At 37.6% G+C, this 27,792-nt stretch overlaps 1 protein-coding gene across 1 annotated transcript in view; it reads left to right on the top strand.

Annotated features, from left to right (window-relative positions):
• Nucleotides 1-12,195: 12,195 nt before the first annotated feature.
• GABRG1 (gamma-aminobutyric acid type A receptor subunit gamma1) overlaps nt 12,196-27,792 on the top strand; it is a 90,115-nt gene continuing 74,518 nt past the window's right edge. The window contains 1 exon segment of the mRNA NM_001101250.1: nt 12,196-12,362. Coding sequence (NP_001094720.1) covers nt 12,259-12,362 — 104 coding nt within the window. The 5' untranslated portion in view covers nt 12,196-12,258.

Here is a 27,792-nt window from a genome sequence, read left to right as displayed (position 1 = left end):
TCCCGCCCTCTCCCTCTCCCACAGAGTCCAAAAGACTGTTCTATACATCTGTGTCTCTTTTGCTGTCTCACATATAGGGTTATCATTACCATCTTTCTAAATTCCATATATATGCGTTAGAATACTGTACTGGTGTTTTTCTTTCTGGCTTACTTCACTCTGTATAATAGGCTCCAGTTTCATCCACCTCATTAGAACTGATTCAAATGTATTCTTTTTAATGGCTGAGTAATATTCCATTGTGTATATGTACCACAGCTTTCTTACCCATTCATCTGCTGATGGACATTTAGGTTGCTTCCATGTCCTGGCTATTATAAACCGTGCTGTGATGAACATTGGGGTACACGTGTCTCTTTCAATTCTGGTTTCCTCAGTGTGTATGCCCAGCAGTGGGATTGCTAGATCATAAGGCAGTTCTATTTCCAGTTTTTTAAGGAATCTCCACACTGTTCTCCATAGTGTCTGTACTAGTTTGCATTCCCACCAACAGTGTAAGAGGGTTCCCTTTTCTCCTCACCCTCTCCAGCATTTATTGCTTGTAGACTTTTGGATCGCAGCCTTTCTGACTGGCGTGAAATGGTACCTCATAGTGGTTTCGATTTGCATTTCTCTGATAATGAGTGATGTTGAGCATCTTTTCATGTGTTTGTGAGCCATCTGTATGTCTTCTTTGGAGAAATGTCTATTTAGTTCTTTGGCCCATTTTTTGATGGGGTCGTTTCTTTTTCTGGAATTGAGCTGTAGGACTTGCTTGTATATTTTTGAGATTAGTTGTTTGTCGGTTGCTTCATTTGCTATTATTTTCTCCCATTCTGAAAGCTGTCTTTTCACCTTGCTTATAATTTCCTTTGTTGTGCAGAAGCTTTTAAGTTTAATTAGATCCCATTTGTTTATTTTTGCTTTTATTTCCAATATTCTGGGAGGTGGGTCATAGAGGATCCTGCTGTGATGTATGTCGGAGAGTGTTTTGCCTATGTTATCCTCTAGGAGTTTTATGGTTTCTGGTCTTACATTTAGATCTTTAATCCATTTTGAGTTTATTTTTGTGTATGGTGTTAGAAAGTGTTCTAGTTTCATTCTTTTGCAAGTGGTTGACCAGTTTTCCCAGCACCACTTGTTAAAGAGATTGTCTTTAATCCATTGTCTATTCCTGCCTCCTTTGTCAAAGATAAGGTGTCCATAGGTGCGTGGATTTATCTCTGGGCTTTCTATTTTGTTCCATTGATCTATATTTCTGTCTTTGTGCCAGTACCATACTGTCTTGATGACTGTGGCTTTGTAGTAGAGCCTGAAGTCAGGCAGGTTGATTCCTCCAGTTCCATTTTTCTTTCTCAAGATTGCTTTGGCTATTCAAGGTTTTTTGTATTTCCATATAAATTGTGAAATTATTTGTTCTAGCTCTCTGAAGAATACCGTTGGTAGCTTGATAGAGATTGCATTGAATCTATAGATTGCTTTGGGTAGTATACTCATTTTCACTATATTGATTATTCCAATCCATGAACATGGTATATTTCTCCATCTATTAGAGTCCTCTTTGATTTCTTTCACCAGTGTTTTATAGTTTTCTATATATAGGTCTTTAGTTTCTTTAGGTAGATATATTCCTAAGTATTTTATTCTTTTGTTGCAATGGTAAATGGAATTGTCCAGTATTCTTGCCTGGAAAATTCCATGGACAAAAGCCTGGTAGGCTACAGTTCTTTGGGTCACAAAAAGTCAGACAAAACTTAGCGACTAAACAGCAACAACAGGAAAGTTCTCTGCGGATCAAACCAGGTTGATTATCATGTTGCCTCTGGTATATATTTCTGTACTGATGCCCACCTTAACCCTGACTATAAGTGTTTTGACTAGGCCCCTGACATTCTAGAATTCTATCAAGCCAATTGAATACATAGAATCCCTGAGCTCCCATTATCCTCACTGAAATGGGGAATCCAGTTTGATGGCAGCATTTCCCACTATTATCTGACCTACAGGTAAGAGACACCCAAGAGGTTCAAGGTGGCTGGAACTTCCCCAGTGAATACATTAAAATTAAGGGAGTATGCTTGGACAAATTTAGAGGCCATTATATTGGAGCTGGTAAGCTGGACAAATCCATATGCTAAAGTCCATTTCTTCTAAAAACTTTGTGAAAGTGAAAGCATTAGTCACTCGGTTGTGTCTGAGTCTTTGTGACCCCATGGACTGTCTGTTGCCTGCCAGGCTCCTTTGTCCATAGAATTCTTCAGGCAAGAATACAGGAGTGGGTTGCCATTCTCTTCTCCAGGTGATCTTCCCAACCCAGGGATAGAACCTGGGTGTCCTGAATTGCACACAGATTCTTTACCATCTGAGCCACCAGAGAAAGCCCTTCTAAAAATTCTGGATACCTACTTTCCAGTACCATGGATATTTTAACTTCATAACTTGTTACTTTTGGGTAAAGGATCAGTCAACCACTGAAGCCAATGTTAGAAACACTTTTGATTAAACATATAGAATCCAGAATCTTCACTTAGTGAATGTACCTATTGCAACACATGTTGACAATTCAGCATTATAATTCTTCTACTCTGATCTAGTCGGCTTAGAATTTATTCTCACAAAGGCTCCCCAGAGTGATTAGGAACAATTCTTTTGGTATGCATGGCATCTGTTCATGGGTCTAAAAGGAGATTTGAGGAGTATAAATGGTTTTCTGATACTAACATATAATCACTGCATGCTTCGTTGGACCAAGAGTTACTGTGAGACAAATAAGGGAGTAAATATGCAAGCAGAAGGAGGTTCTCTCTCTGTGGACTATAGTGGCCATATGAAACTATATGATTCTTTAGCTGCTAGTCAAAACCACATAAATAGACATATTGTAGGCTATTAACTAGATGAGTAGCGAGTTAAGTACTAGATAAGGACACATTCAGAGATGCCCTCGGGGCTACTATTTCAATGCCAGTCCTGCTAGCAAGACATTTTTAAAATAAAATATATTGGGCTATATACAAGGTGAATGAGTAATTGATATAATAAAGCTTCATCAAGACCTTTAAGGTTTTCATTAAATGTCAGGCTTTGATATATCTCCAAGTCCTGGATCTCTTCCTGTAAGTGTCTCATATGCTGAACAGGACTGTATTCCTTTGAATCATGGCTGCTTAAGCGTCATTCTTCAAAAGCTCTTTCCCACCTTCGACATTTTTATGGGGTGGGCCTTTAAAGTAAAATATAGAAGGTTTTCATGACAGTGATGCCCTTGTACATAGTCACTAAAATAACAGTGTTGGTTGACCTGAGGTGGGAAAGGGTGTCATGGCAGATATATAAATTATCTTCTTTAAAGAAGAAATCATGGTTCATCTGTCATGCTGAAGACAATATCACATAGTAGTTCAAATGTGGGCTCTGAATGCTGACTCCCTGGATTCAAATCCGAATTCTGTCAATTACTTGCTGTCTGACATGAATAGGTACTAAATCTACTAGATCAATTTCCTTATCTGTAAAATAAAGGAATTACAATAGTAACTGTCTCACAGAAATGTTTCAGGCTTTTAATAAATTAAGATGTCAAAATAAAGAATTCCAATAATAATTGGAATAATTGAAAACCTTGAGGATTAAAAAATGGTGAACTCTTGACATTTCTTTGTCATTTCACATTTCTTTGTCATATCTTCTTTAATTACTGTCATTTGGTACTGATCATCAAAGAATAACAGTGATACTACTGTTGTCTGATATTATTAGTAACATAACTAATATTTCTACATTATTTGTTTATTAAAAGTTATAATAAGATTATTGTCTTTGATCTTCATACCAATTTTTTAGGGGTTTTCATTTTCACTTTGTAATTGAGAAATCTGAGGTTCAGAGAGATGTTGTGTTTTGCCAAAGGTCACGAAAATAATTAGTGTAGACAGGATTTAAATTTATGTAAGCTGACTCCTGATGCAAAGAGCTGACTCATTTGAAAAGACCCTGAAGGTGGGAAAGATTGAGGGCAGGAGGAGAAGGGGACAACAGAGGATGAGATGGTTGGATGACATCACCTACTCAATGGACATGGGTTTGGGTGGACTCCAGGAGTTGGTGATGGACAGGGAGGCCTGGCGTGCTGCGGTTCATGAGGTTGCAAAGAGTCGGACATGACTGAGTGACTGAACTGACTGAAGGTGACTCTACACACCTTACTTTTACAAGTGTAATTTAATCATATACTTTATGATGTTAACAAGAGTTTACCCTCCTGATTCCAAATCTTAGCCATATATTGAGGTCTATAATGTGCTCGGCATTTTTGTATTATCTAATACTAGTACATCAACTCTGCAAACTTCATATTGATATCCTGTACATTTTTTTTTATAGAGAATAAATGTAAGCTTACAGAAATGAAGTATGCTGCTCAAAGTTTTAGAGACAGTGAATGTAGAAATGTACTTCATTTCTTCACTCAACAAATGGATATGATGGGGGCAGAATCACAGACATTGGGGACGATGTACAAAAGGGGAAAAAAAAAAGCCAAAATCTCTTGTCATCAAGGAGCTACAGTGTAGATAAGAGGTAAAAATTAAACAAAAGGGAATTTATGTATTTCAGTGCTACTCTCTCAATGTGTCCCGCCCTTTCATTCCCCTGCTGTGACCACCAGCCCATCCTCTACGTCTGTGTGCCTAAGTTCCTGCCCTGCAAATAGGTGAGCCCTGGCGGAGTGGGGTAGAGGGAGGGGATGGGACGAATTTAGAGAGTAGCATGGACATAAACACACTACCATGGGAGAAATAGACGGCTAGTGGGAAGTTGCTATAAAACACAGGGAGCTCAGCTCAGTGTTCTCTGGCAACCTAGAGGGGTGAGATGGGGAAGAGGGTGGGAGAGGGGCTCAAGAGGGAGGGGATGATTATATAGTTATAGCTGGTTCAGGTTGTTTTACAGCAGAAACCAACACAACATTGTAAAGCAATTATTCTCCAATTAAAAATAATTTTTTTAAAGAGTCAAAAATAATTGATTGTGAAAAATATATTTAAGAATGAAAAATATATCATTCATTTATTAAAGCTCAATAAAATGTAAGCTCCATGACAGCATGAATCTCTGTTTTATTCATTATGATATGTTCACTATATCAAAGGATGCGTAAAACCTTAAATATATCAAACAATGCTTAAAACTTTGGTGCTCTATGACTATTTCTTGAATTAAATAAATCAGTGAGTTATACTTCAAGTGTCAGAAAGGAAAAGTACTGAATGCTACTAGATGGCATAACAGAGGACATAATTTAAATTTGGAAATTGGGGCTTCTTTGAGAATGTGCCATTTAAGCTGAGACTGAAAAGAGGGTAATGGAATAGCCAGATATAGGGTGAAGTGTGAGGTGGAGTGACCAAGACAAAGGGAAAACATTTGTAAAGCCCAAAATTAACAGTGAGTTTTGGCAATGGGAAAAACAAAAATAGTAAGTTCATTCTGGTAGGAACACATTGAGAGAAGGGAAGAACTGAAAAGATGGTGCAGGGGAGAGATGTAGGGACCAGAAGCTGGAGGGTCTCAAAGTCCAGGATAAAACTTTGCCTTTTGTCCTAAGTACAACAGGAAAATCACTGAATGTATAAGAAAAACATTATCAGATTTCTACTTTAAAATTACCATTCAGCTAGTTATATAATGAGTAATTTAGGAGTAGGCAAGGTTGAAAATGGTAGGCACTTAGTCCATGTAACTGATGATGGCTGCTTGGATTAATTGGCAGGAGAACTAGTTGGATTATGATAATAACAATAGCAATAGTAATAATTGTTAAGATTGAGCACTTACTATATGCCAAGCATTATTCTAAGAGCCTTATGCAAATTGACTAACTTAATTTTCACATCAATCTAATGCAAATTAAGACACTGAAAAATGAGTAAACTTCCTATTCTTACACAATTAGTAGTAGAGGATCTTGAGTTTGAACCCAGGCTATTTTATATATGAGACCATGGCCACTGCAATCTATTTACATTGGTTGATGGGAGATACAGGCTTCCTAGGTGGTGCTGGTGGCAAAGAATCTGCCTGCTAATGCAGGAGATGTAAGAAAGGTGGGTTTGATCCTTGAATAGGGACGATCCCCTGGAAGAGGGCATGGCAACCCACTCCAGTATTCTTGCCTGGAGAATCCCCATGGATAGAGGAGCATGGCAGGCTCAATTCATAGGGTTGCAAAGAGTTGGACACGGCTGAAGTGACTTAGCACACACTCACGTGCGACTGGAAATATGCTTTGCAAATATTGAAGTATTAATGACAGGTTAGACAATACACATATCTAGAAAAAATGTCAGGTTTCTCATTTGACTACCTGGCTGGGATTGATTTGATATATGTATCTATGGCCCAATAGAAATTCTTGGATTTTAAATTTGAGGGGATACACTTCAGGTATTAAAATTATATAAATAGCTTGGGAAATAGATGAGTTTACTCAATGTGAAAGTGTGATGCAAAAAAGAAAAGAAGTTGAACTCATATTTGAGGAATTCAGAAATATTGGGGTCAGGTAGAATAAGCATGCAAAGAAGCCTAAAATAAATCAGCTAAAGGATATAAAAAACAAACAAACCAGGAAAGCATGGTATCATGATGCCAAGTGTTTTGAGAAAGAGAATAAACTGGATCCAATGGAAATGAAATACAAGGTGAATGTGGGAAACTTCTACTGAATTTAGCAACCTGGAGCCATCAGTGTCATGGCGCAGAGGCCAGACCACAAAGCTTGGTGAGTGAATGCGTGGTGACAAAATAGAGAAGAATGGTTATTAGTGGGAGTAAGGAATAGGCATAAAAAACAGAGGAGGTAATAAGGTTAATGTAGTACATGTACAAAGTTTAATGGTCTACATGGACGTATTTGGACTTCCCTTGTGGCTCAGTTGATAAATAATCTGCCTGCAATGTAGGAGACCTGGGTTCAACTTCCTGGGTTGGGAAGATACCCTGGAGAAGGGAAAGGCTGGCTACCCACTCCAGTATTCTAGCCTGGAGAATTCCATGGACTGTATAGTCCATAGGGTGGCAAAGAGTCGGACACAACTGAGTGACTTTCACTTTCACTTTTACGGACATATTTGCATACTGAGAGGAAATCAGCTAGAAAAGAAAGCATGGAAGATACGAGAAAGAATAGTGATAACCAGTGGCAAAAGGTTATTGGAAACTACAATATATAAACCAAAAAATGGGATGGATTTAGAAGCTTTAAATCCATGGCTACCTGCCACCAATGATCAGTATTTCCTCTCTTGGCTGTACTTCAGAGGCCAGGTACAGGATTAAGGAGATTGAACAGATTGACAAAGAAAGGGTGTGTACTTTCAGTTTTGTGAAATTTCTGTATGCTGGCCCTCTCTTCTGTTTGATTTAAATAATAATCTTATTGCATAAATTAAAGTGCCTGAGTGTGTTAAGATTTATCATGGCAATATGTAAATGAGAAAAATAATTAATTCCCATGGTGTGATAAGAAGGAATAAGTCAAGCAACAAGCTCTGGATTTTGTCTAATTAGAGATGGGCACTTGGAACCTATGCTGTTGAAGGAGGTCCCATAATGGCTCCAGAAATTTATAGAAGGATTAAAGCCATGCATGTGTTTATTTATTCTCTGAACACTTATTTTCATTCTATAGATATTTATCAAGTACCTACTACTTACTAGCCATTGCTTTGGACAAAAGGAGTGAGTGATGAACACAAATGAAATCTTTGATTTCATGGAGTTAAATTCTAAGGAGAGAAATGTACTGATAGAATAGATATATGATACTAAAGATAGATAAACTACAATAATATTAAATATATATATAATAACAGGTCTAGGAAGTACTAGAAATCTTTTATATGTAAAATCTAAAAACACAGAATTAATAATTTGGGTAGAAATACAGATAGCTTTGGCACATTTAGAAAAATGTGTTATGTTCTGTGATACAAATATGAAATGGTTACTTTAAGCTGTGAGAGTATTATATACATCTATAATGCAGAACCATTAAGAATAATGCCTGGTGACACAGCAAACACTCAATTAACATTAACTATTATTGGATGACAGAACTGTACCACAGACTAGCAAGTAGTGAACAATCAATAAAGACTCCCTGGAGAAAAATAACACTTAAACATTCTCGAAGAATAATGAGAGACTAGGCAGATGAAGAAGAAGGAAGGGCCCCATAAGCTGAAGGAATAGCATATGACAGGACAAAACAAACACAAAATTATGATATTGAATGATAAGTTTAGGAAGCTACAATTACAGTTTTAACTGTATAGAATTTGTGGCCATCAGAAGAAAAGTGTTATCAGGAGAACTGGACATGACTCCAATTGTCTTCTTGCTCTGGAGAAGCCAGTTTTCAGGACAATGTTGAGGGTAGGATGAGAACATCAGTGTTCTTCTGATCTTCTCCATAGTCCCCTAAGACTGAAAATTCTAGGAATACTGCTTTGTGCCAGATTCTATACCAACTGCTGGAGTAAGCAAATTATATTTGAAATCCACTCTCAACAAGTAAATGACAGTGACAAATAACCTTTTTTGAGTAATCTCTATTATCCACATACTGTTCAAAGCAATCCCCTTGTGTTCATCCATTTGATCTTTAAAACAACTCAATAGACTAAAAATTCTTATCACCTTTTTATAGATGAAGAAAGCAAGGCAAGAAGTTGTAAGTCTTATTCACTACTGTATTCTTAATGTCAGGTACAGTGTCTGACATCAAAATTTATTCACAAATATTTCAATGAACATATTAACAACAGACAGGTGAATCATTTGGAAATCTAGCTTTCCTAGAGCCAGAATTGCACATTCATAATCAGGTCACTGTCTCACTAGTCATTTTGTGGGACGATTATCAGATTATGTTTTTCAAACATTTTGACACATAAGAAGCTCCAGAGATTCTTGCTAAAAATTCTAATTCATTTGGTCTGGGTAGAAGCCCATGTCTTCACATTGTAAGCAGATACTCCAAACATTTTATTCTAATGTACAAATATTCATTTTAGTCTAATATTTGGATACATTTTTAAAAATTGCTGTGAAATATCAGTTTATAGTCATTACAACTAGATATGAGATTAATGAATAATGGTTATGGCTCAGCTGGTCAAAAGAAGGGCTTCCCAGGTGGCACCAGTGGTAAAGAATTTGCTTGCCAATGTAGGAGACCTGAGAGATGTAGGTTTGATCCCTGGGTTGGGAAGATCCCCTGGAGGAGGGCATGGCAACCCACTTCAGTATTCTTGCCTGGAGAATCCCATACCCAGAGGGGGCTGTCAGGCTGCAGTCCATGCAGTTGCAAAAAGTTGGCCTTGACTAAAGCGGCTTAACATGCACATCAAAGGAAGGAGAAGGGGTATGATGATTTCAATGATAATATTAGGAAATCATCAGCTGCAAGGGAATGAGTCTACTCTTTCTATTTTTATACATAATGCAGGGCTTCTCATCTTTGGTACTATTGACTGTTTGAACGCAATAATTCTTTGCTGTGGGATGGCTCTCTTTTGCATTTTACCACGTGTGGTAGCAACTCTGGACTCTGCTCACTCAATGCCCGTAGCTCACTCCGCCCTCCAAGCTGTGACAACTGAAGATGTCTCCAGACACTGATACATGTCTTATGAGGTAAAGATGCCCAGGTTTGGAAACCACGGCCTTAACGGAAGACAGAGAGTTTTGTCTAGATTCTTCCCTATAGCAGCTTCTGGCCTTCTAATCTAGACTTGTGTAAAACACCTAATCTGTTTCTCCATAAGGCTCCTCTATGACACACTATGGTTGGTTTGATGAGCACCGTTTTCCTTCTTGGCTTTTTTCAGAGCTCACACTGTGTGTCATCCCCAACTCCCACCGCACGCACACACACACACACACACACACACACACACACAACTGATTCAGTAAATCAAATGAGACAGACTGTCAGGGTCAAGACATGGCTGATATACAAAATCAGGTTCTGGAGGGCACACATCCCTCTAACATAGTTTACAGGGAGTTATAATTAACTATGACAGCAGAATAGGATCCGTTTCCCAGAAGACAAATGTTACAAAAAGGAAAAGAAAAATCAAAGGAAGAGACATAGGAATAAAAAGTCACATGACATTGTTTGAAAGAAAGGATTTAAATAAATTTGAAATATTTCAGCCCCAAATTGGCAAAAATGTGTATTTCAGAAAATACAGAAAATTTCCCAGTTTGGAAATTATTCCAGTCCTTTATCTTTTACAACAATAAACAATGTATAGTAGCCTAAGGATATATCCTTCACCTTTCCTCTCCATTAATATTTTGTAATGGCTCTCAGCATCTTTCAGTTATGCATTAGAACAATAAGAGTAAAATTTTTGATGGGAGAACTTTCAACTACCGTTGTATAAATATATGTAATATCATATTGTTAAATTGATATCATATTGATTATATGCAGAAAACTTACCTAATCTTTGAAAAATGCAAAGAGTACCTAGACAAGTATTTGTTATTCACCACATACTTCTAATAAATTCATTCCTAAGTTTGCTGGCTAACCAGAGCAGTGAATTAGTGTGTACACCCAATGAAACAGTTAAACAGCTATGCAAAGTGCATTCTTAATTGGCCAGAAAAACAACAACAACTACTACCCAGATTCCTTTTGAAATCAACCTTTAACTGTATTCAATTCTTCTCAAAATTTATTATAATGAAACTATTGTTATTCAAATTATTTAGTATGAGGTACCTTGACTAATGTGGTTTGATGAAAGAGAATAATGCTTAGTAATTAATGGGTAGAAGAAAAATAAGGAAGTCAATACCTATATTCAGAGAAGACTAAAGAGAGGAGAACCAAAGAGAGAGGAGAAAAGCCCTTTTTTTTCCACCATCTGTTATTCTGGGCAAGAAAATATCTGTAACCTTGTTACCCCATCCAGTTCCTTTAAGTGATTTCAGAAGCTAGGGTAGCAACAGATACTTATACACATTGTTACCACTACCTTGAACTATTTGCTGGGGTGACAAATACTCTAAGGTAACTCCATGGTAAATTGCAGTTCACCCTTGAATCTGGTCAGTTCCAGGTAGTTGTGAGATGATTAAGGACACAGCCAAAGGCTCCAACCCCACGGGTTTTGCAGGAAGCAGCGATCTGGGAGGGCATAGAGGAGGAAGATGGCTGGGCAGAGCGAGCCTGCTTCCACCGCCACCACTGTCAGCCTGTACAGTTGTTCAGGCTGCCAGAGGCTTTCTAGTTGCCATAGCAACTGTTGGGCTCTGCTGCAAACTCAAAGCAGAGCCTCTGAAGTTAGGTACCAAACACTGGAGCTCAACAAACGCAAAGGGGAGAACAAGGATTACACATGTATTCGATCTACAGCTCCTAGGACTGAAATAATCTCTCTAAAATCGGATTTTTGTTTATGTTTTTGTAAAATGAGATAATTTTTGCCTGGTATTGTTCCTTAGTATCATTTGGTGCCCAGAGCGAGGAGAAGGCAAATCCTCTCACTTGTAACTGCAACGGAAGTGGGGTGGGTAGGAAACGTGATTACGAGGAATGCACCCAGCTGGCTCATTCACTCATACAGTTATATATTTCAACACCTCCCGAGAACATATTTGTGTGGGGCATTATGCCAGGTGCTGGGTCTGAAAAGAAATGAGACACCGCCCCTCGCAAAGTAACAACAGTAATTACCAAAATTAGCAGAACCTTCGCGAGCCTGGGGAAAACCAATTAGGCATGGCAAGCTCCCCACGGATCCCTCTTGGAAGACAGATTCAGAATCCAAACGCGGGAGAGGAGACTCCCGAAATAGAGTCGGTCAGGAGGGAAGGCTAGGGGAAAAGAAGGAAGCCGCCTTTCCGTAGGGAGGGAAATCTGTCAGAGCCACTCAACTGTTTCTCTGAGGCTGCCAGGGAGAAGAGGTTTGTTTTTCTTTTAGGAAGAAAAGAGCCCTTTTCCCTACTGGGCTCGATTTCTAGTAGGGGAAGCTCCGCCTCCTTGGGCTGTTGATTGGCCCAACTTTTTTTCAGCTAATTTCTACCAGCATCCTCTCGGTCTGATTGGCTCGCTTTGCTCAATTCCGCTGGGAGTCGCATCCTACCTGGTTGGGAGGTGTACAGCCTTTCCACAGTCTCCTTTCTGTACTCACCAGTCTGCAGCTGAGGTGGGAGGAAAAGTCCTGGCTGGAGAACTAAGAAAAAGCGATCCCCATGGGTTCTTGGAAAGCTCTCCTCTTCTCCCCTTTTCTTCTGTGGAAGCAAAGGAGAGGGGTGAGGTTGATGTTCCTGTTACTGACCGTGCATCTGGGAAACTGGTGAGTAAATTCAAGGACTTCAAACTATTCTCTGTTATCTACCCACTCCCTCCTCGTTTCTCTTTAGAAATCATTCTGGGTTAAATAATTTGCTTTTCCCCGGGCACGTTTGGGATATTTTACCATCAGTTTATTTATTTATTTTTTTATTAGATCTACTCATTTTCTGTTAGAATGAAATGAGCCTATGTGTGAAGCACCGAAATTAGCTCAGTTGGTTTTGACTTGAAGCGCAGTGGAAACTAGTAAAGACTCAGTTACTGGAAGTAGGGAGGGGAGGAGAAATGGTTTTGTAACTGCATTTAGTGAATGAATGCCACTGATGAACTTTCTGAATGATTCTTCATTTTAAAGACAAAGTTATTTTAGAAACTTGTTACACAGCATGGGATGTATGATGCTTTTCTATACACTAATATTGCTCTTTCCCTTATCTTTTCTTTTTTGTTATTCTAAAAAAATAAGCAAAGTTTTAGTCAAGAAAGATCATAAATATGGCTAAAAAAATCCATCGGGGTGGCAAGTGTGTTATATTTGTTAGAAATTAATTGTGTATAATTTATTGAGTTAGTTTTGAATGATTTTTATTTTAATTGGCTGTGTACAAGTAAATGAAAGTGTTATGTTGATGTGAATGTCCTGGAATGCATGTGTGCGTGTGTGTGTGTGTGTGTGCGCGCGCGCGCATGTGTATGACAGAAAAGGAAGGGGGGGGGCAGTGTTTAGAACTCAAGAGTAAAATGTAATCACTATAGAGATGGAAATATGCCTTTATAACTACTTGCATCATTGCTAAAATTTATTATGATGATGATTATTTTTAGCATATAGCTAGAGTGCTTTTTTTTTTTTTTTTTGGCCACTACTGGCCTATAGAACAACTGTATTTTCTCTCCAAAAACAGAGAATAAAGTATGCTAAGTAATACGAGTCTTGCCAGAATATGTTTGACATTGTTTTTTAAATATTACGGTTTTAGTTTTCCCTTAGAAACGTAAATGTTCTGTATGGGCACAAACATACTACGTAATTAATAACTTCTTATATTTAAGTGTGTCATATTGGTTTATTTCTTTGAATCTATTATAAAATTATGAAAGATACCTTGGTAGGCCATGTATCAGTGTCTCTCCTGCATCTTCATAATATTGCAAATGAATCTGTGTTCTCATAAGTAAAAACAGATTTCCCAGTGGTTTTCTAAAATAGCAACCTGTATGCTCCTTTATCACTCCAAGTGCAAGTTTCTTTTGCAACCTAATAGACAAGCTGCTTACTAAAGGGCATACTGTCTTTCTAAAGAGATGTTTGGTTTTAAATAATATATTTTCTTCTTGAGGATATTTGCATTATCAAGGTTCCAGAACTCTCTTTCAAGCTGCTCAGAAATAGAGAGTTTTGCGGTAGTGTAGACAGAGATGGACTCTGGCAGTCTGGAGACATGATTCTATGTGTCAAGAGTCCTTAATTTCTCTGAACACAGTGTCTTCATTTAGGAAATGAAGGAGAGTAATAGATCATTTATGATTTCTTCAAGTTTTCATATACAGTATGTCCAAGATTTGAACCGAAAGAAAATAACTCAGTAGTCGTGTCATTGGCTTTTCTTAGGAGTTTTCAAGAGGGAAATTTTAATTGGGAATGTCATGTACTTTTTTTGCCATTATGGATAAGTGAGAGAGAGACAAATGTGTTAACAGCTAAAGTAGATGAATTATTTTATCATAGTACCAAACAGAATATAAATTTTTCTGGCCAGTGAATAAATACATAGTAAAAAAAAAATAAAACTATATGTTGCTGTTGTAATTAGCTCTTGGGGTCTTAATGATGAGAATGTATGTATTCACTTTTCAAAGTCGCTACAGTTGTGATGAACTTTTCATCCTTTTAATATTTAGTTGAAGATAATTGATGTAGACATGTATAAACCACTTATGTTCATATTTTATTCTTGCTGTTTCCTTTTTTGAGAGACCTTCCTAAAGCTAACCACAGATGGTTCTTTCTAAGAATTTTGATGTCTGATGCCAGTTTCTAAATTAAATCTTCAAAGTCACCTATTTTGGAATTTACCAAATTGGAAGCCATTATTTTTCTGTATCTAATCAGAGATAGTAGCTTGTTTCCTCATTAGTTTTCATCAAGAGTATAAAGAAGAGACATTTTATTGATTTTTATATTGCTGAATTATGAAAACCGATCCTGTTGTTGTAGCTAAAACCTGAAGTCACAGTTCCTGTGTTTTATTCTCAGTGAGGCTCTGTGGCATCTTGGCAAGTTGGTTAAAATTTCTCAAGCTTGAGTTGTCTTATTTGTAATGTTGAAAACAACCTCATTTTGATCAGACTTTGTAAAAGAATTGAAAAAGTGGTGTGAGATTTTGGCTGTTCTGAACTAATTTAGTGAGCTTTGACTAAGAAGTTATATTTTGAGAGAGCTCAAGGAAGAGAACTCATTTTTATTTTTAAAAACAATTTCTTAAATCAATAATCCTACAATATAGCAATCATTTGCCTAAATGACAATATTCAAGTATAATTGCTTTTAAAATATATTATTTTCAAATAATTTTAGTAATATATTTTGTGGAGATGATAATACATGGTTTTTCTTTAGACATTTAGATTTTTTGCTTCATTCTCTAATAAAATATGGGTGCAAACTTACAGACAAAATGACTAATAATGTTCTATAACAATTAGATATTTTAAGAAGAAATGAGAGACAAAATAATTTTGAAGCTAAAATGCAAATGCATAATTAATAAATCCCCTGTTTATAGAGTCTTTCAAGTATACTCTTTTTCCCTTTTATCCCATTATATAGTATGAGACACATTTTTGGTTAAGCAACAAAAGGAAATGTCTGATTTTTCATTTAAAAATGAAATAGACATATCTGGTGTTTTATATTTATATACAGGTGATTAAGATTTATATAAGAAAATAATAATGACGATGGGGTCCCAAACAAGAGGAGGCAAAGCAGGGTGGAAAACTGAAAAAAAAAAAATCGGCTCTTGAGATATTATCAAAATATGATAAAATGACAGCCACAGGCCTCTAGAGATTAATTCACATATATGCATGCTACCAACTGAGAATCCTGGACCTGATCATTAGATATAACACTAGTTTCAGCTACACCCCTTCCCACTAGGGTGATTTCAGACAAATCTTTGAGCAGAGTCCTCATTTGTGAAAAGCAGAAATGACATCTACGTTTCAAGCTTGTTTCAAGACCAAGAAAGAAAATTTGTGCAAAGTAATGTCACCTAAATTTTTAACTCAAATGACATAACAGATATTCTCAGAATCACAGTAACTCTAGAATTATTTATTCTAGTTAAAGTCAAGCTCTTTGAATTATTGTGCATTATTATTAAATATCTTAAAATGAACTGAACTATGAAACTACTTTTCATATTATTAAATCTCTTTTGAATTAGAGATACCATAAAGCCATCAGAAACGTCCCTGATGGCTGAGATGGTAAAGAATCCACCTGCATTTCAGGAGACTGGGTGGGGAAGATCCGCTGGAGAATGGAATGGCTATCCACTCCAATATTGTTGCCTGGAGAATTCAACAGACAGGAGCCTGATGGGCTACAGTTCATGGGATCACAAAGTAGGACACTACTGAGTGACTAACACTTTCACATTTTCAGTTTTAAATTATGAGAAATATCAGTCTTTCATTCAACAAATATTTACTGAATACCAGCTATGTTCTACACAGTACAACTTGCTGGTTTACAGTGGTGAATAAACTAGACATGAGTACTAAACATATGGACAGTACTTGTGTCCAGTGTTTTACATGAGTACTACTGTTATACTCACTGCTAAGGCTGAGATTTATGATATTACTCAAAGGGAAACATCTTGTAGTCAGAATAAGGAAAAATACCTTAACTCCAAAGATAAACAGAGGGGTCTAAATTTTTAAGGTTCAGTTCAGTTCAGTTCAGTTGCTCAGTCATGTCTGACTATTTGCGACCCCATGAATTGCAGCACGCCAGGCCTCCCTGTCCGTTACCAGCTCTCGGAGTTCACTCAAACTCATGTCCATCGAGTCGGTGATGCCATCCTGCCATCTTATCCTCTGTCATCCCCTTTTCCTCCTGCCCACAATCCCTCCCAGCATCAGAGTCTTTTCCAATGAGTCAACTGTTTGCATGAGGTGGCCAAAGTATTGGAGTTTCATAATGCTCAAAATTCTCCAAGCCAGGCTTCAGCAATACGTGAACCATGAACTTCCAGATGTTCAAGCTGGTTTTAGAAAAGGCAGAGGAACCAGAGATCAAATTGCCAACATCTTCTGGATCATGTAAAAAGCAAGAGAGTCCCAGAAAAACATCTATTTCTGCTTTATTGACTATGCCAAAGCCTTTGACTGTGTGGCTCACAATAAACTGTGGAAAATTCTGAAAGAGATGGGAATACCAGACCACCTGACCTGCCTCTTGAGAAACTGGTATGCAGGTCAGGAAGCAACAGTTAGAACTGGACATGGAACAACAGACTGGTTCCAAATAGGAAAAGGAATATGTCAAGGCTGTATATTGTTACCCTGCTTATTTTTTAAGGCTGGAGGGTACTAATAGAAAATATCACAGTCAAGGCAAGAAAATTAGAACACCATAAGATTACTCATTGACAATACCAGAAAACCATGGGGGAAATGTCTCCAAAATAAAGAGACAGTTCAACCTAGAATGTTACTTAGTGGAACTACAATCAAGCATGAAGGGAAAATAAAGATTAGATACCATTATTCTCCCAAATTTACAGATGGAAAAATCAGGGCACATCAATTTTTAGGAACTCACTAAAGATGCCAGATATCTCAGTGGTAAACAATCCTCCTGCAATGCTGGTGACATAGGATGGATCCTGTGTCTGAAAGATCCCCTGAAGGAGGAAATAGCAACCCACTCCAGTATTCTTGCTTGGAAAATCCCATGGAGAGAGAAGCCTGGCTAGCTACAGTCCATGGGTTCACAAAAGAGTTTGACACAACTACATAGCTAAATTCAGTTCAGTTCAGTTCAGTTCATTCGCTTAGTCATGTCCATCTTTTTGCAACCCCATGGACTGCAGCACACCCTGCATCCATTCCCTGTCCAACACCAATTCCCAGAGCTTTCTCAGACTCATGTCCATCGAGTTGTTGAAGCCATCCAACCATCTCATCCTGTCATCCTCTTCTCCTGCCGCCTTCAATCTTTCCCAGCATCAGAGACTTTTCCAGTGAGTCAGTTCTTTGCATCAGGTGGACAAAGGATTGGAGTTTCAGCCTCAGCATCAGTCCTTTCAATGAATATTCAGGACTGATTTCCTTTAGGATTCACTGGTTGGATCTCCTTGCAGTCTAAGGGACTCTCAAACTTCTTCTCCAACACCACAGTTCAAAAGCATCAATTCTTCAGTGCTTAGCTTTATTTATGGTCCATCTCTCACATCCATACATGACTACTGGAAAAACCATAGCTCTGACTAGACAGACCTTTGTTTGAAAAATAATGTCTTTGCTTTTTAATATGCTATCTAGGTTGGTCATAGTTTTTCTTCCGAGGAACAAGGGTCTTTTAATTTTGTGGCTGCAGTAACCATCTGCAGTGATTTGGGGGCCCCCCTAAATAATACAGAGTAGGCACTAAATAATACATAGAAAGAAAGTGAAAGTCACTCAGTCATGTCTGACTCTTTGCGGCCCCATGGACTGTATAGTCCATGGAATTCTTCAGGCCAGGATACTGAAGTGGGTAGCCTATCCCTTCTCCAGGGGATCTTCTCAACCCAGGGATGAACCCAGGTCTTCCGCATTGCAGGCGGATTCTTTTTACCAGTTGAGCTATCAGGGAAGCCCAAAATAATACATAGTAGAGCAGCTAAATAAACAACAGCAAAGATCATCTTGCTGATAATGCTGAATCCATGACTCTGATCCGTGTGCTCTCTGCACAGAACCTGAATTTTTAATCACCTTTCCTCTAAGATTACAAATGCCATGTAAATCAAACCCATTAACATAACTGTGGATGAGGAAAGCAAGGGAGGGAGGGAAAGGATGAGGAAGGGAAAGTAGAGAAAAAGAGAGGAGCAGAGAGAAGAGAAGAGAGGGGAGGAGACACTTGAGTGTGATTGAGAGAAGCACAGTAGGTACACTATCCACTGTGTACCTGACACATAATCTAGAATATTATGTGCAGTGCTGGATTAATTATTTTAGGAAAAAAAACTTCAACAAACTGGGCTTCTTGATCTAGAAAAAACCCCCACTGGATAAAGAATTAAAAGTGAGAATTTGGAATTCAGGAAACTTGTATTGAGGCATCTTATATTCTTAAGGATGCCAGAGAAAATCATGCTTGAATTTACTAATTATAGATGTTATAAACAATCCATAACTAAGTAGTGAAAGCTATGTGAAGACAGATTTTCATCCATACAAAAGTCTTCTAACAAAGTAATGGATGCCTTATCATTAGACTTTTAGCAGAAACTTGTTAGCAGGAGATGAAATCTATGGTTTTCTTCTTTTTAAATAGCTCAGGATCTAATTCTATCGGTACTAAAATAGTTTAGCCAACTGAAGCCCCATGTTTCAGGAAAGAGTCTTAGCTATTAATTTTGTAATCAGTTATTAAACATTAGCATTCATTCAACAAATATTTACTCAGCCCTAATATTTATTAATCAGAGTCTGGGAATTGGGATACAGTGGTAAGCAAGACATAGTCTTTTAGTAGTGTTTGTATATTGTAGACAGGACATATATGTGATAGTATATGTGCTGGACAAAGAAGGCACAGCCCCACCCCCAGATCAGATCAGATCAGTCACTCAGTCATGTCTGACTCTTTGCCACCCCATGAATTGCAGCACGCCAGGCCTCCCTGTCCATCATCAACTCCTGGAGTTCACTCAGACTTACATTCATCGAGTCAGTGATGCCTTCCAGCCATCTCATCCTCTGTTGTCCCCTTCTCCTCCTTCCCCCAATCCCTCCCAGCATCAGAGTCTTTTCCAATGAGTTAACTCTTCGCATGAGGTGGCTAAACTACTGGAGTTTCAGCTTTAGCATCAGTCCTTCCAAAGAGATCCCAGGGCTGATCTCTTTCAGAATGGACTGGTTGGATCTCCTTGCAGTCCAAGGGACTCTAAAGAGTCTTCTCCAACACCACAGTTCAAAAGCATCAATTCTTCGGCGCTCAGCCTTCTTCACAGTCCAACTCTCACATCCATACATGACCCCAGAAAAAACCATAGCCTTGACTAGACAAACCTTTGTTGTCAAAGTAATGTCTCTGCTTTTGAATATGCTATCTAGGTTGGTCATAACTTTCCTTCCAAGGAGTAAGCGTCTTTTAATTTCATGGCTGCAGTCACCATCTGTAGTGATTTTGGAGCCCAGAAAAATAAAGTCTGACACTGTTTCCACTGTTTCCCCATCTATTTCCCATGAAGTGGTGGGACTGGATGCCATGATCTTCAGTGGACTTAAATTCTAGTAGTTAGTGTTGAGATGGTCTGTCAATATAAAAGCAAAAACAGTAAAATACTATAACTCTTCCTCAGAATTCTAGATGAGCTATAAGGAAATATCAAGGAGACTGGCATCAGTTGCAACTCTAGGAAAAGACTAATATTCTTAGCTGTCATATGCATAAGTTCATATGACAGCGTTAGTGTTAGTAAAAAATATACATAGAGAGAGAACATTATATTCTGTGGCCAGAGATATGGCCTCACATTTTGGTGAGCCTTTTGAAGACTATATTCCCAGGATATTATTTACTTTGATCATTTAACGTGTTTCATTAAAATGGCAATGCTTCCCTGACAGGTCAGTTGATAAAGAATCCTCCTGTACTGCAGGAGACCCTGGTTCAATTCCTGGGTGGGGAAGATCTGCTGGAGAAGGGAAAGGCTACCCACTCTAGTATTCTTGGGCTTCCCTTATGGCTCAGCTGGTAAAGAATCTGCCCACAATGCAGGAGACCTGGGTTCTATCCCTGGGTAGGGAAGATACCCTGGAGAGGAGAAGGGCTACCCACTCCAGTATTCTGGCCTAGAAAATTCCATGGACTGTATAGTCCATGGGGTCACAAACAGTTGGACACAACTGAGTGACTTTCACTTTCTAACATTCTGTTAAAATCTATATAATTTAGTTAAATAGTAAATTTCTGAACTGTAGGAATCCTTTTCTCCTAAATACAATCCATTTGGAGATTTAACATTTCTCCTTACTTTTAGACAAATATTTTGAGTAACACAGGGATATAGAAAGAAAGTTAACGTAGACCCTGAACTTCAACCTGTAGGTGGATGGGCATATCAGAAGGCTTATGATTAGAAAATTAGGTTTAATATAAAATTTTAACATTGTTATGATCAGGGTATGATTTGGTTCGCTACTTAACTATAAGACAATAGGGTTCTGGAAAACAAGTTATCTTTGGGTATGTTACTAGGACCATGATTCGTGCTTGCAGAATTTGAGAACTGCTTTAATAAAGGCACGTCATTCACCTCTCAGTCATCTTGCTATTGCTGCTGCTAAGTCGCTTCAGTTGTGTCCGATTCTGTGCAACCCCATAGATGGCAGCCCACCAGGCTCCCCTGTCCCTGGGATTCTCCAGGAAGAATGCTGGAGTGGGTTGCCATTTCCTTCTCCAATGCATGGAAGTGAAAAGTGAAAGTGAAGTTGCTCAGTTGTGTCTGACTCTTAGCAACCCCATGGACTGCAGCCTACCAGGCTCCTCCGTCCGTGGGATTTTCCAGGCAAGAGTACTGGAGTGGGGTGCCATTGCCTTCTCCATCAGTCATCCTAGATGTGTATAACTATCAGAATAATTTTCCAACACATGTAGTAGAGGGTTTTGAGCAAGGATTACTTTTCTACTAAAGAGTCATATTGACTGAAACAAGGTAGCTCTATTGGTTAGATTAAGTTTTAATCAGACATCTGTGTTCTTTAAACTGATTTCTTACTCTGTGCAGGTGACTTATGAGTGTACATTTGTTCCTGTCATTTCCTTAGTAACAATTCTTTCTGAAAACCTTCAGATTGTCATAACTGTAGTTGTTGAGAGTGTTGTTGTTTCTGTTCTACTCATTTGTATTCTCTCCCTTTTAAAGTGAAAGTTCTGAGAAGATACTTATGTCAGTGAAAATATTTTACCTCTTACTTTACGATCTCAAGACTTAGGAAAAAGTATACCTTTTTGCATTCAGAAGAAAAATTCCCACTTATTTCTTCCATTTAAAGATCTTTTCATATCTTTTATAATTTAATAACCCTCAATATTATGCCTCAATTTTGCAAAAATTTTAGCAGTCTTATATAATTTATCTGAGCATCAAAGACTTAGAGAATGTGAATGTCATGAAGAGTTATATTGTTTCTAAGTCTAATTTATGTTGTGTGTTGTGTTCTATGAATATAAAATGAAATAATGAAAAATTTGGTGTTCATTTTAATATACTTTCAATCCAGCAGTAATTTTTTAATAGACTGAAGAAAATTATGGTTTATTTCCCTTCCTCAAAAAAATATTCACTTGGAAACAGGCTCAAAAAACATTTATAATCCCCCCTAAATATTATTCTTTGGAATCATGGTTCACAATTTTATAAACTCTGTTTCAAGAAAATAGAATTGGTGTGTCAAACAAAGCAAATAAAAAATCCAAAAACTTGCATAAAACATTGTTTTATTATTAGTATTTTTGGATCAATCACTAAACCATGAGAATTTCATAACTATGAGCAAAGATGTTAAGAAAAAATAAGCCGCTTTATTTTGTAATTTTCTCTTTTTGTTTTCTTTCTAAATATATGTCACTATACTAATTAATTTTTTAAAAAATATATTCTGATATGAGTCTTTCCCTTTTCTTATTAACTATTATAACTCTACATTCCTATATCTAGTCTAATCAGATCAAATTATGTTCTACTAGATTTAGGAATTTGTTATACTCTTTTTTGAAACTAAGAATGAAGCACTGTGTGCCCAAGCAGTCTCTATGGTCATTAATTTCTTAACCTTAATGTAGTTTGACAGATTCTATGTATCCTACTTTATCAAGAAAGTCACATAAAGTTCACAGTGGATGAAGATATCATATTTTATTTTTTCTTCTAGACTAATATTCCACATCTCAAATTGTAGAATCACTAATATTTAATCCAATTTCTATTCTATTCTGTGGACATAAAATATTTTAAGTTTTTTACCACAAATAATTAGAATTTATTTTTCTTTATTTTCTTAAATAATTTAAATAATCTCTTAGTGATACACATATATGTTGTTGCTGCTGCTAAGTCTCTTCAGTCGTGTCTGACTCTGTGCAACCCCATAGACAGCAGCCCACCAGGCTCCTCTGTCCCTGGGATTCTCCAGGCAAGAATACTGGAGTGGGTTGCCATTTCCTTCTCCTATATGTTATTGAAGTACATGGAAAAAATAAAACTTTTTCCCTAGTGTCATAATGTTTTTGACCATGTAATGTTAATAATAATAGAATAATACTTATTACATTTCTACTTCTCAAAATTACTTAGCCATTTAAAGCCTATGCCTCCAGATTTTTCTGTAAGTTTAAACAAGTATGTGTATACACATTTGTGTGTACATTTTTTTTTTACAAATGAAATCTAACACTTGTTTTTGTCACACAACTAATATCAAAGATATTTTTCTAGATTTATATATATACTTAGTAGTTGTTGTTGTTGTTCAGAAGCCCAGTCATTCTGAATTTTTGCAGCCCCATGGATTTCAGCATGCCAGACCTCCCTGTCCCTCACCATCTCCCAAAATTTGCCCAAATTCATGCCCATTGCATCGGTGATTCCATCCAGCCATCTCAACTTCTGATACTGTCTTCTCTGTCTGTCCTCAGTCTTTCCCAGCATCAGGAACTTTCCCAATTGGTCAGCTGTTTGCATCAGATGACCAAAATACTGGAATTTCATCTTCAGCATCAGTCCTTCCAATGAGTATTCAGGGTTGATTTCCCTTAAGATTGACTGATTTGATCTCCTTGCTGTCAAAGGGACTCTCAAGAGTCTTCTCCAGCACCATAGTTCAAAGGCATCAATTTTTCATTGCTCTGCCTTCTTTACTGTCCAGCTTTCACAACCATACATGACCACTGGGAAGACTATAGCCTTGACTACAGTCTTTGTCGGCAGAGTAATGTCTCTGCTTTTCAACACACTGTCTAGGTTTGTCATAGCTTTCCTGTCAAGAAGAAAATGTCTTCTGATTTCATGGCTGCAGTCACAATTCACAGTGATTTTAGAGCCCAGGAAGAAGAAATCTGTCACTACTTCCACCTTTTCCCCCTCTATTTGCCATGAAATAAGAGACACTTGCTCCTTGGAAGGAAAGTTATGACCAACCTAGATAGCATATTCAAAAGCAGAGACATTACTTTGCCAACAAAGTCTGTCTAGTCAAGGCTATGGTTTTTCCAGTGGCCATGTATGGATGTGAGAGTTGGACTGCGAAGAAAGCTGAGCGCTGAAGAATTGATGCTTTTAAACTGTGGTGTTGGAGAAGACTCTTGAGAGTCCCTTGGACTGCAAGGAGATCTAACCAGTCCATTCTGAAGGAGATCAGCCCTGGGATTTCTTTGGAAGGACTGATGCTAAAGCTGAAACTCCAGTACTTTGGCCACCTCATGCAAAGAGTTGACTCATTGGAAAAGACTCTGATGCTGGGATGGATTGGGGAAGGAGAAGAAGGGGATGACAGAGGATGAGATGGCTGGATGGCATCACTGACTCAATGGACGTGAGTCTGAGTGAACTCTGGGAGTTGGTGATGGACAGGGAGGCCTGTTGTGCTGTGATTCCTGTGGTTGCAAAGAGTCGGATACAACTGAGCGACTGAACTGAACTGACTGAAGTGAATCACAGCCAGATGCTGTGATCTTAGTTTTTTTAATATTTAGTTTTAAGCTGGCTTTTTTGCTCTCATCCTTCACCTTTATCAAGAGGCTTTTTAGTTCCTTTTCACTGTTTACGGACTAACTGAATAAATTATGATACTTCTGTAACATAGAATACCACATCATCATTAAAATGAGGGACTATGTATCTCAGTTCAGTTCAATTGCTCAGTCGTGTCCCAACTTTTTGCGACCCTGTGGACTGCAGCACCCCAGCTTTCCTGTCCAGCACCAACTCCTAGAGCTTCCTCAAACTCATGTCCATTGAGTTGGTGATGCCATCCAACCATCTCATCCTTTGTCATCCCCTTCTCCTCCTGCCTTCAATCTTTCCCAGCTTCAGAGTCTTTTCCAATGAATCACTTCTTTGCATCAGGTGGCCAAAGTGCTGGAGTTTCAGCTTCACCATCAATCCTTCCAATGACTATTTAGGACTGATTTCTTTTAGGATTGACTAGTTTGGTCTCTTTCAGTCCAAGAGACTCTCAAGAGTCTTCTCCAACACCACAGTTCAAAAGCATCAATTCTTTGGTGCTCAGCTTTCTTTACGGTCCAACTCTCACATCCATACATGACCACTGGAAAAACCATAGCTTTGACTATACAGACCTTTGTTGGCAGAGTAATGTCTCTGCTTTTGAACATGCTGTCTAGGTTGGTCATAGTTTTTCTTCCGGGGAACATGGCTTTTTTATCACTGTGTTCATATATACACATGTGCTTGCATGTGTGTTGTCACTTTAGTCATGTTTGACTCCGTGCATCCAACTCTATGCACTATTGCCTGCACAGGCTCCTCTGTCCATGGGATTCTCGTGTTTTAATTTTATTACTTCATCAGTGTTTCCAAGTTACCCAATTTGTTCTTAAGAGTAGTTTATTCTACTTATGGCATCATCAACTCAATGGACCTGAGTTTGAGGAAACTCCAGGAGATAGTGAAGGATGGGGAAACCTGGTGTGCGTCAGTCCATGTGGTCACAAAGAGTCAAACATGACTGAGTGACTGAACAGAAATGGTTATAAAAATGCCATTTATCTATATTATTGCTAGTACTGAATATACTAGTACCAAAACTTTTAATGTTTTGCCAGTGTTATGGCTAAAATTTGCCATGGTTTAAACTTATTTTCCCTTGCTACCAGTAAATATCAGCATAATTTCATATATTTATTAGTCTTCTCTTCCCTCTGAAATTCCTGTACAAGTTATGTTGTAAATATCTTTGTTTTTATCATTCATCTCTAGTTTTTGTCTGAATTCTGTCTAATGTCCTCCATAATTTATTTTTTTTTGTCAGTTTTTTTATTCTCCTGGTTTGACAACATGTTGTGTAGAAAGAACTCCTTACCCCAAAAAGTTAGAAAATAAATATTTTTGATATTTTCTTTAATTGTTTTATACTTTATTATATTTTGATATTTAGTATGCATGCTGAGTCGCTTCAGTTGCTTCTGACTCTTTGCGACCCTATGGACTATAGCCCTCCAGGCCCCTCTGTCTATGGGATTTCCCAGGCAAGAATACTGGAATGGGTGGCCATTTCCTTCTACAGGGATCTTCCAGATCCAGGGATCTAACCACATCTCTTGTTTCTCCTGCATTGGCAGGTGGGTTCTTTACCACTAGCCCCACCTGGGTATATTAGTAATTTATTATGTAAGTAGTAATTTATTTTTTCTAAATGTTTTAACAGGCATTTACTGAATTATTCATGCTCTCATTTCTAAGCTGACTAGTCACATTTATCATACACAGAATTTCTGGACATTTGGTATATCACTTTGAATGTTTGATTTCGTTCTCACTGATTTCTTTATGTATTACCACAATATGGTTTTAATTACAGTACCTTTACTATTTTTCTCTTTATTCTGGCAAGGCAAATTTCATCTCACAATCTATTTTTCAAAAATTTCTTGTAATTCTCATATTGAGGATTAATTACAGTATAATGATTTTAACATTTTACATAGGAAGCTTTCTTTTTGTTAATTTATTTTTAATTGAAGGCTAATTGCTTTATAATATTGGTTTAGTTTCTGCAATACATCAACAAAATTTTTAAAATATAGATTTCTTAGATTTATAAACTATTTTGAGAATTATATATTAATGTGACTGTTTTATAGCCAAAATATTTGCTTTGCATTTATTTTTTCTATTCTTATATGCTTCAATTAGTTTTTTAGTTTCCTCACATAAGATGTACACCTTTCTTGCTATATTTTTTATAATTATTTTTTAGATTGTATTGAATTGTTTTTTCTGAACTTTATGATAGATTAGTACTAGGATGAGAAAGCTACTGTGTTTTTAAAATTAATTTTATATTAGGTAAAAATTACAATAATGTATGCAGGTCAAGAAGCAACAGTTAGAACTGGACATGGAACCACAGACTGTTTCCAAATCAGGAAATGAGTACATCAGGTTGTATATTGTTACCCTGCTTATTTAACATATATGCAGAGTGCATCATGTGAAATGCTGGCCTGGAAAAAGCACAAGCTGGAATCAAGATTTCTGGGAGAAATATCAATAACCTCAGATATGCAGATGACACCCTTATGGCAAGAAGCAAAGAAGAACTAAAGAGCCTCTTGATGAAAGTGAAAAAGGAGAGTGAAAAGGTTGGCTTAAAACTCAAAATTCAGAAAACTAAGATCATGGCATCCAGTCCCATCACTTCATGGCAAATAGATGGGGAAACAGTGGAAACAGTGACAGACTTTATTTTGGGGGGCTCCAAAATCACTGCAAAATGACTGCAGCCATGAAATTAAAAGATGTTTGCTCCATGGAAGTGAAGCTATGACCAACCTAGACAGCATATTAAAAAGCAGAGACATTTTTCATTGCTTTACCAAAAAAGGTCCGTCTAGTCAAATGTATGGTTTTTCCAGTAGTCATGTATGGATGTGAGAGGTGGACTCTAAAGAAAGCTGAGCACCAAAGAATTAATGCTTTTGAACTGTGGTGTTGGAGAAGACTCTTGAGAGTCCCTTGGACTGCAAGGAGATCCAACCAGTCCATCCTAAAGGAAATCAGTCCTGAATATTTATTGGAAGGACTGATGCTGAACCTGAAACTCCAATACTTTGGACACCTGATGCAAAGAACCGACTCATTGGAAAAGACCCTGATGCTGGGAAAGATTGAAGGCAGGCGGAGAAGGGGACAACAGAGGATGAGATCGTTGAATGGCATCACCGACATGGTAGACATGAGTTTGAGTAAGCTCCGGGAGTTGGTAATGGACTGGGAAGCCTGGTGTGCTGCAGTCCATGGGGTTGCAAAGTTTCGGACATGACTGAGTGATTGTACTGAACTGAACAATAATGAATTCTCTGATTAAGGCCAATATTTACAGTTCTTAGTTATTTATTTTCTTTATTCACTATAATTTTACCTATGAACATCAAGATGATTTCTAATATTCTTTACATT

Source organism: Bos taurus, chromosome 6 (assembly GCF_002263795.3).
Source record: "Bos taurus isolate L1 Dominette 01449 registration number 42190680 breed Hereford chromosome 6, ARS-UCD2.0, whole genome shotgun sequence".
Taxonomy (NCBI): Eukaryota; Metazoa; Chordata; class Mammalia; order Artiodactyla; family Bovidae; genus Bos; species Bos taurus.
This window is presented reverse-complemented; position numbering and strand designations above follow the sequence as displayed.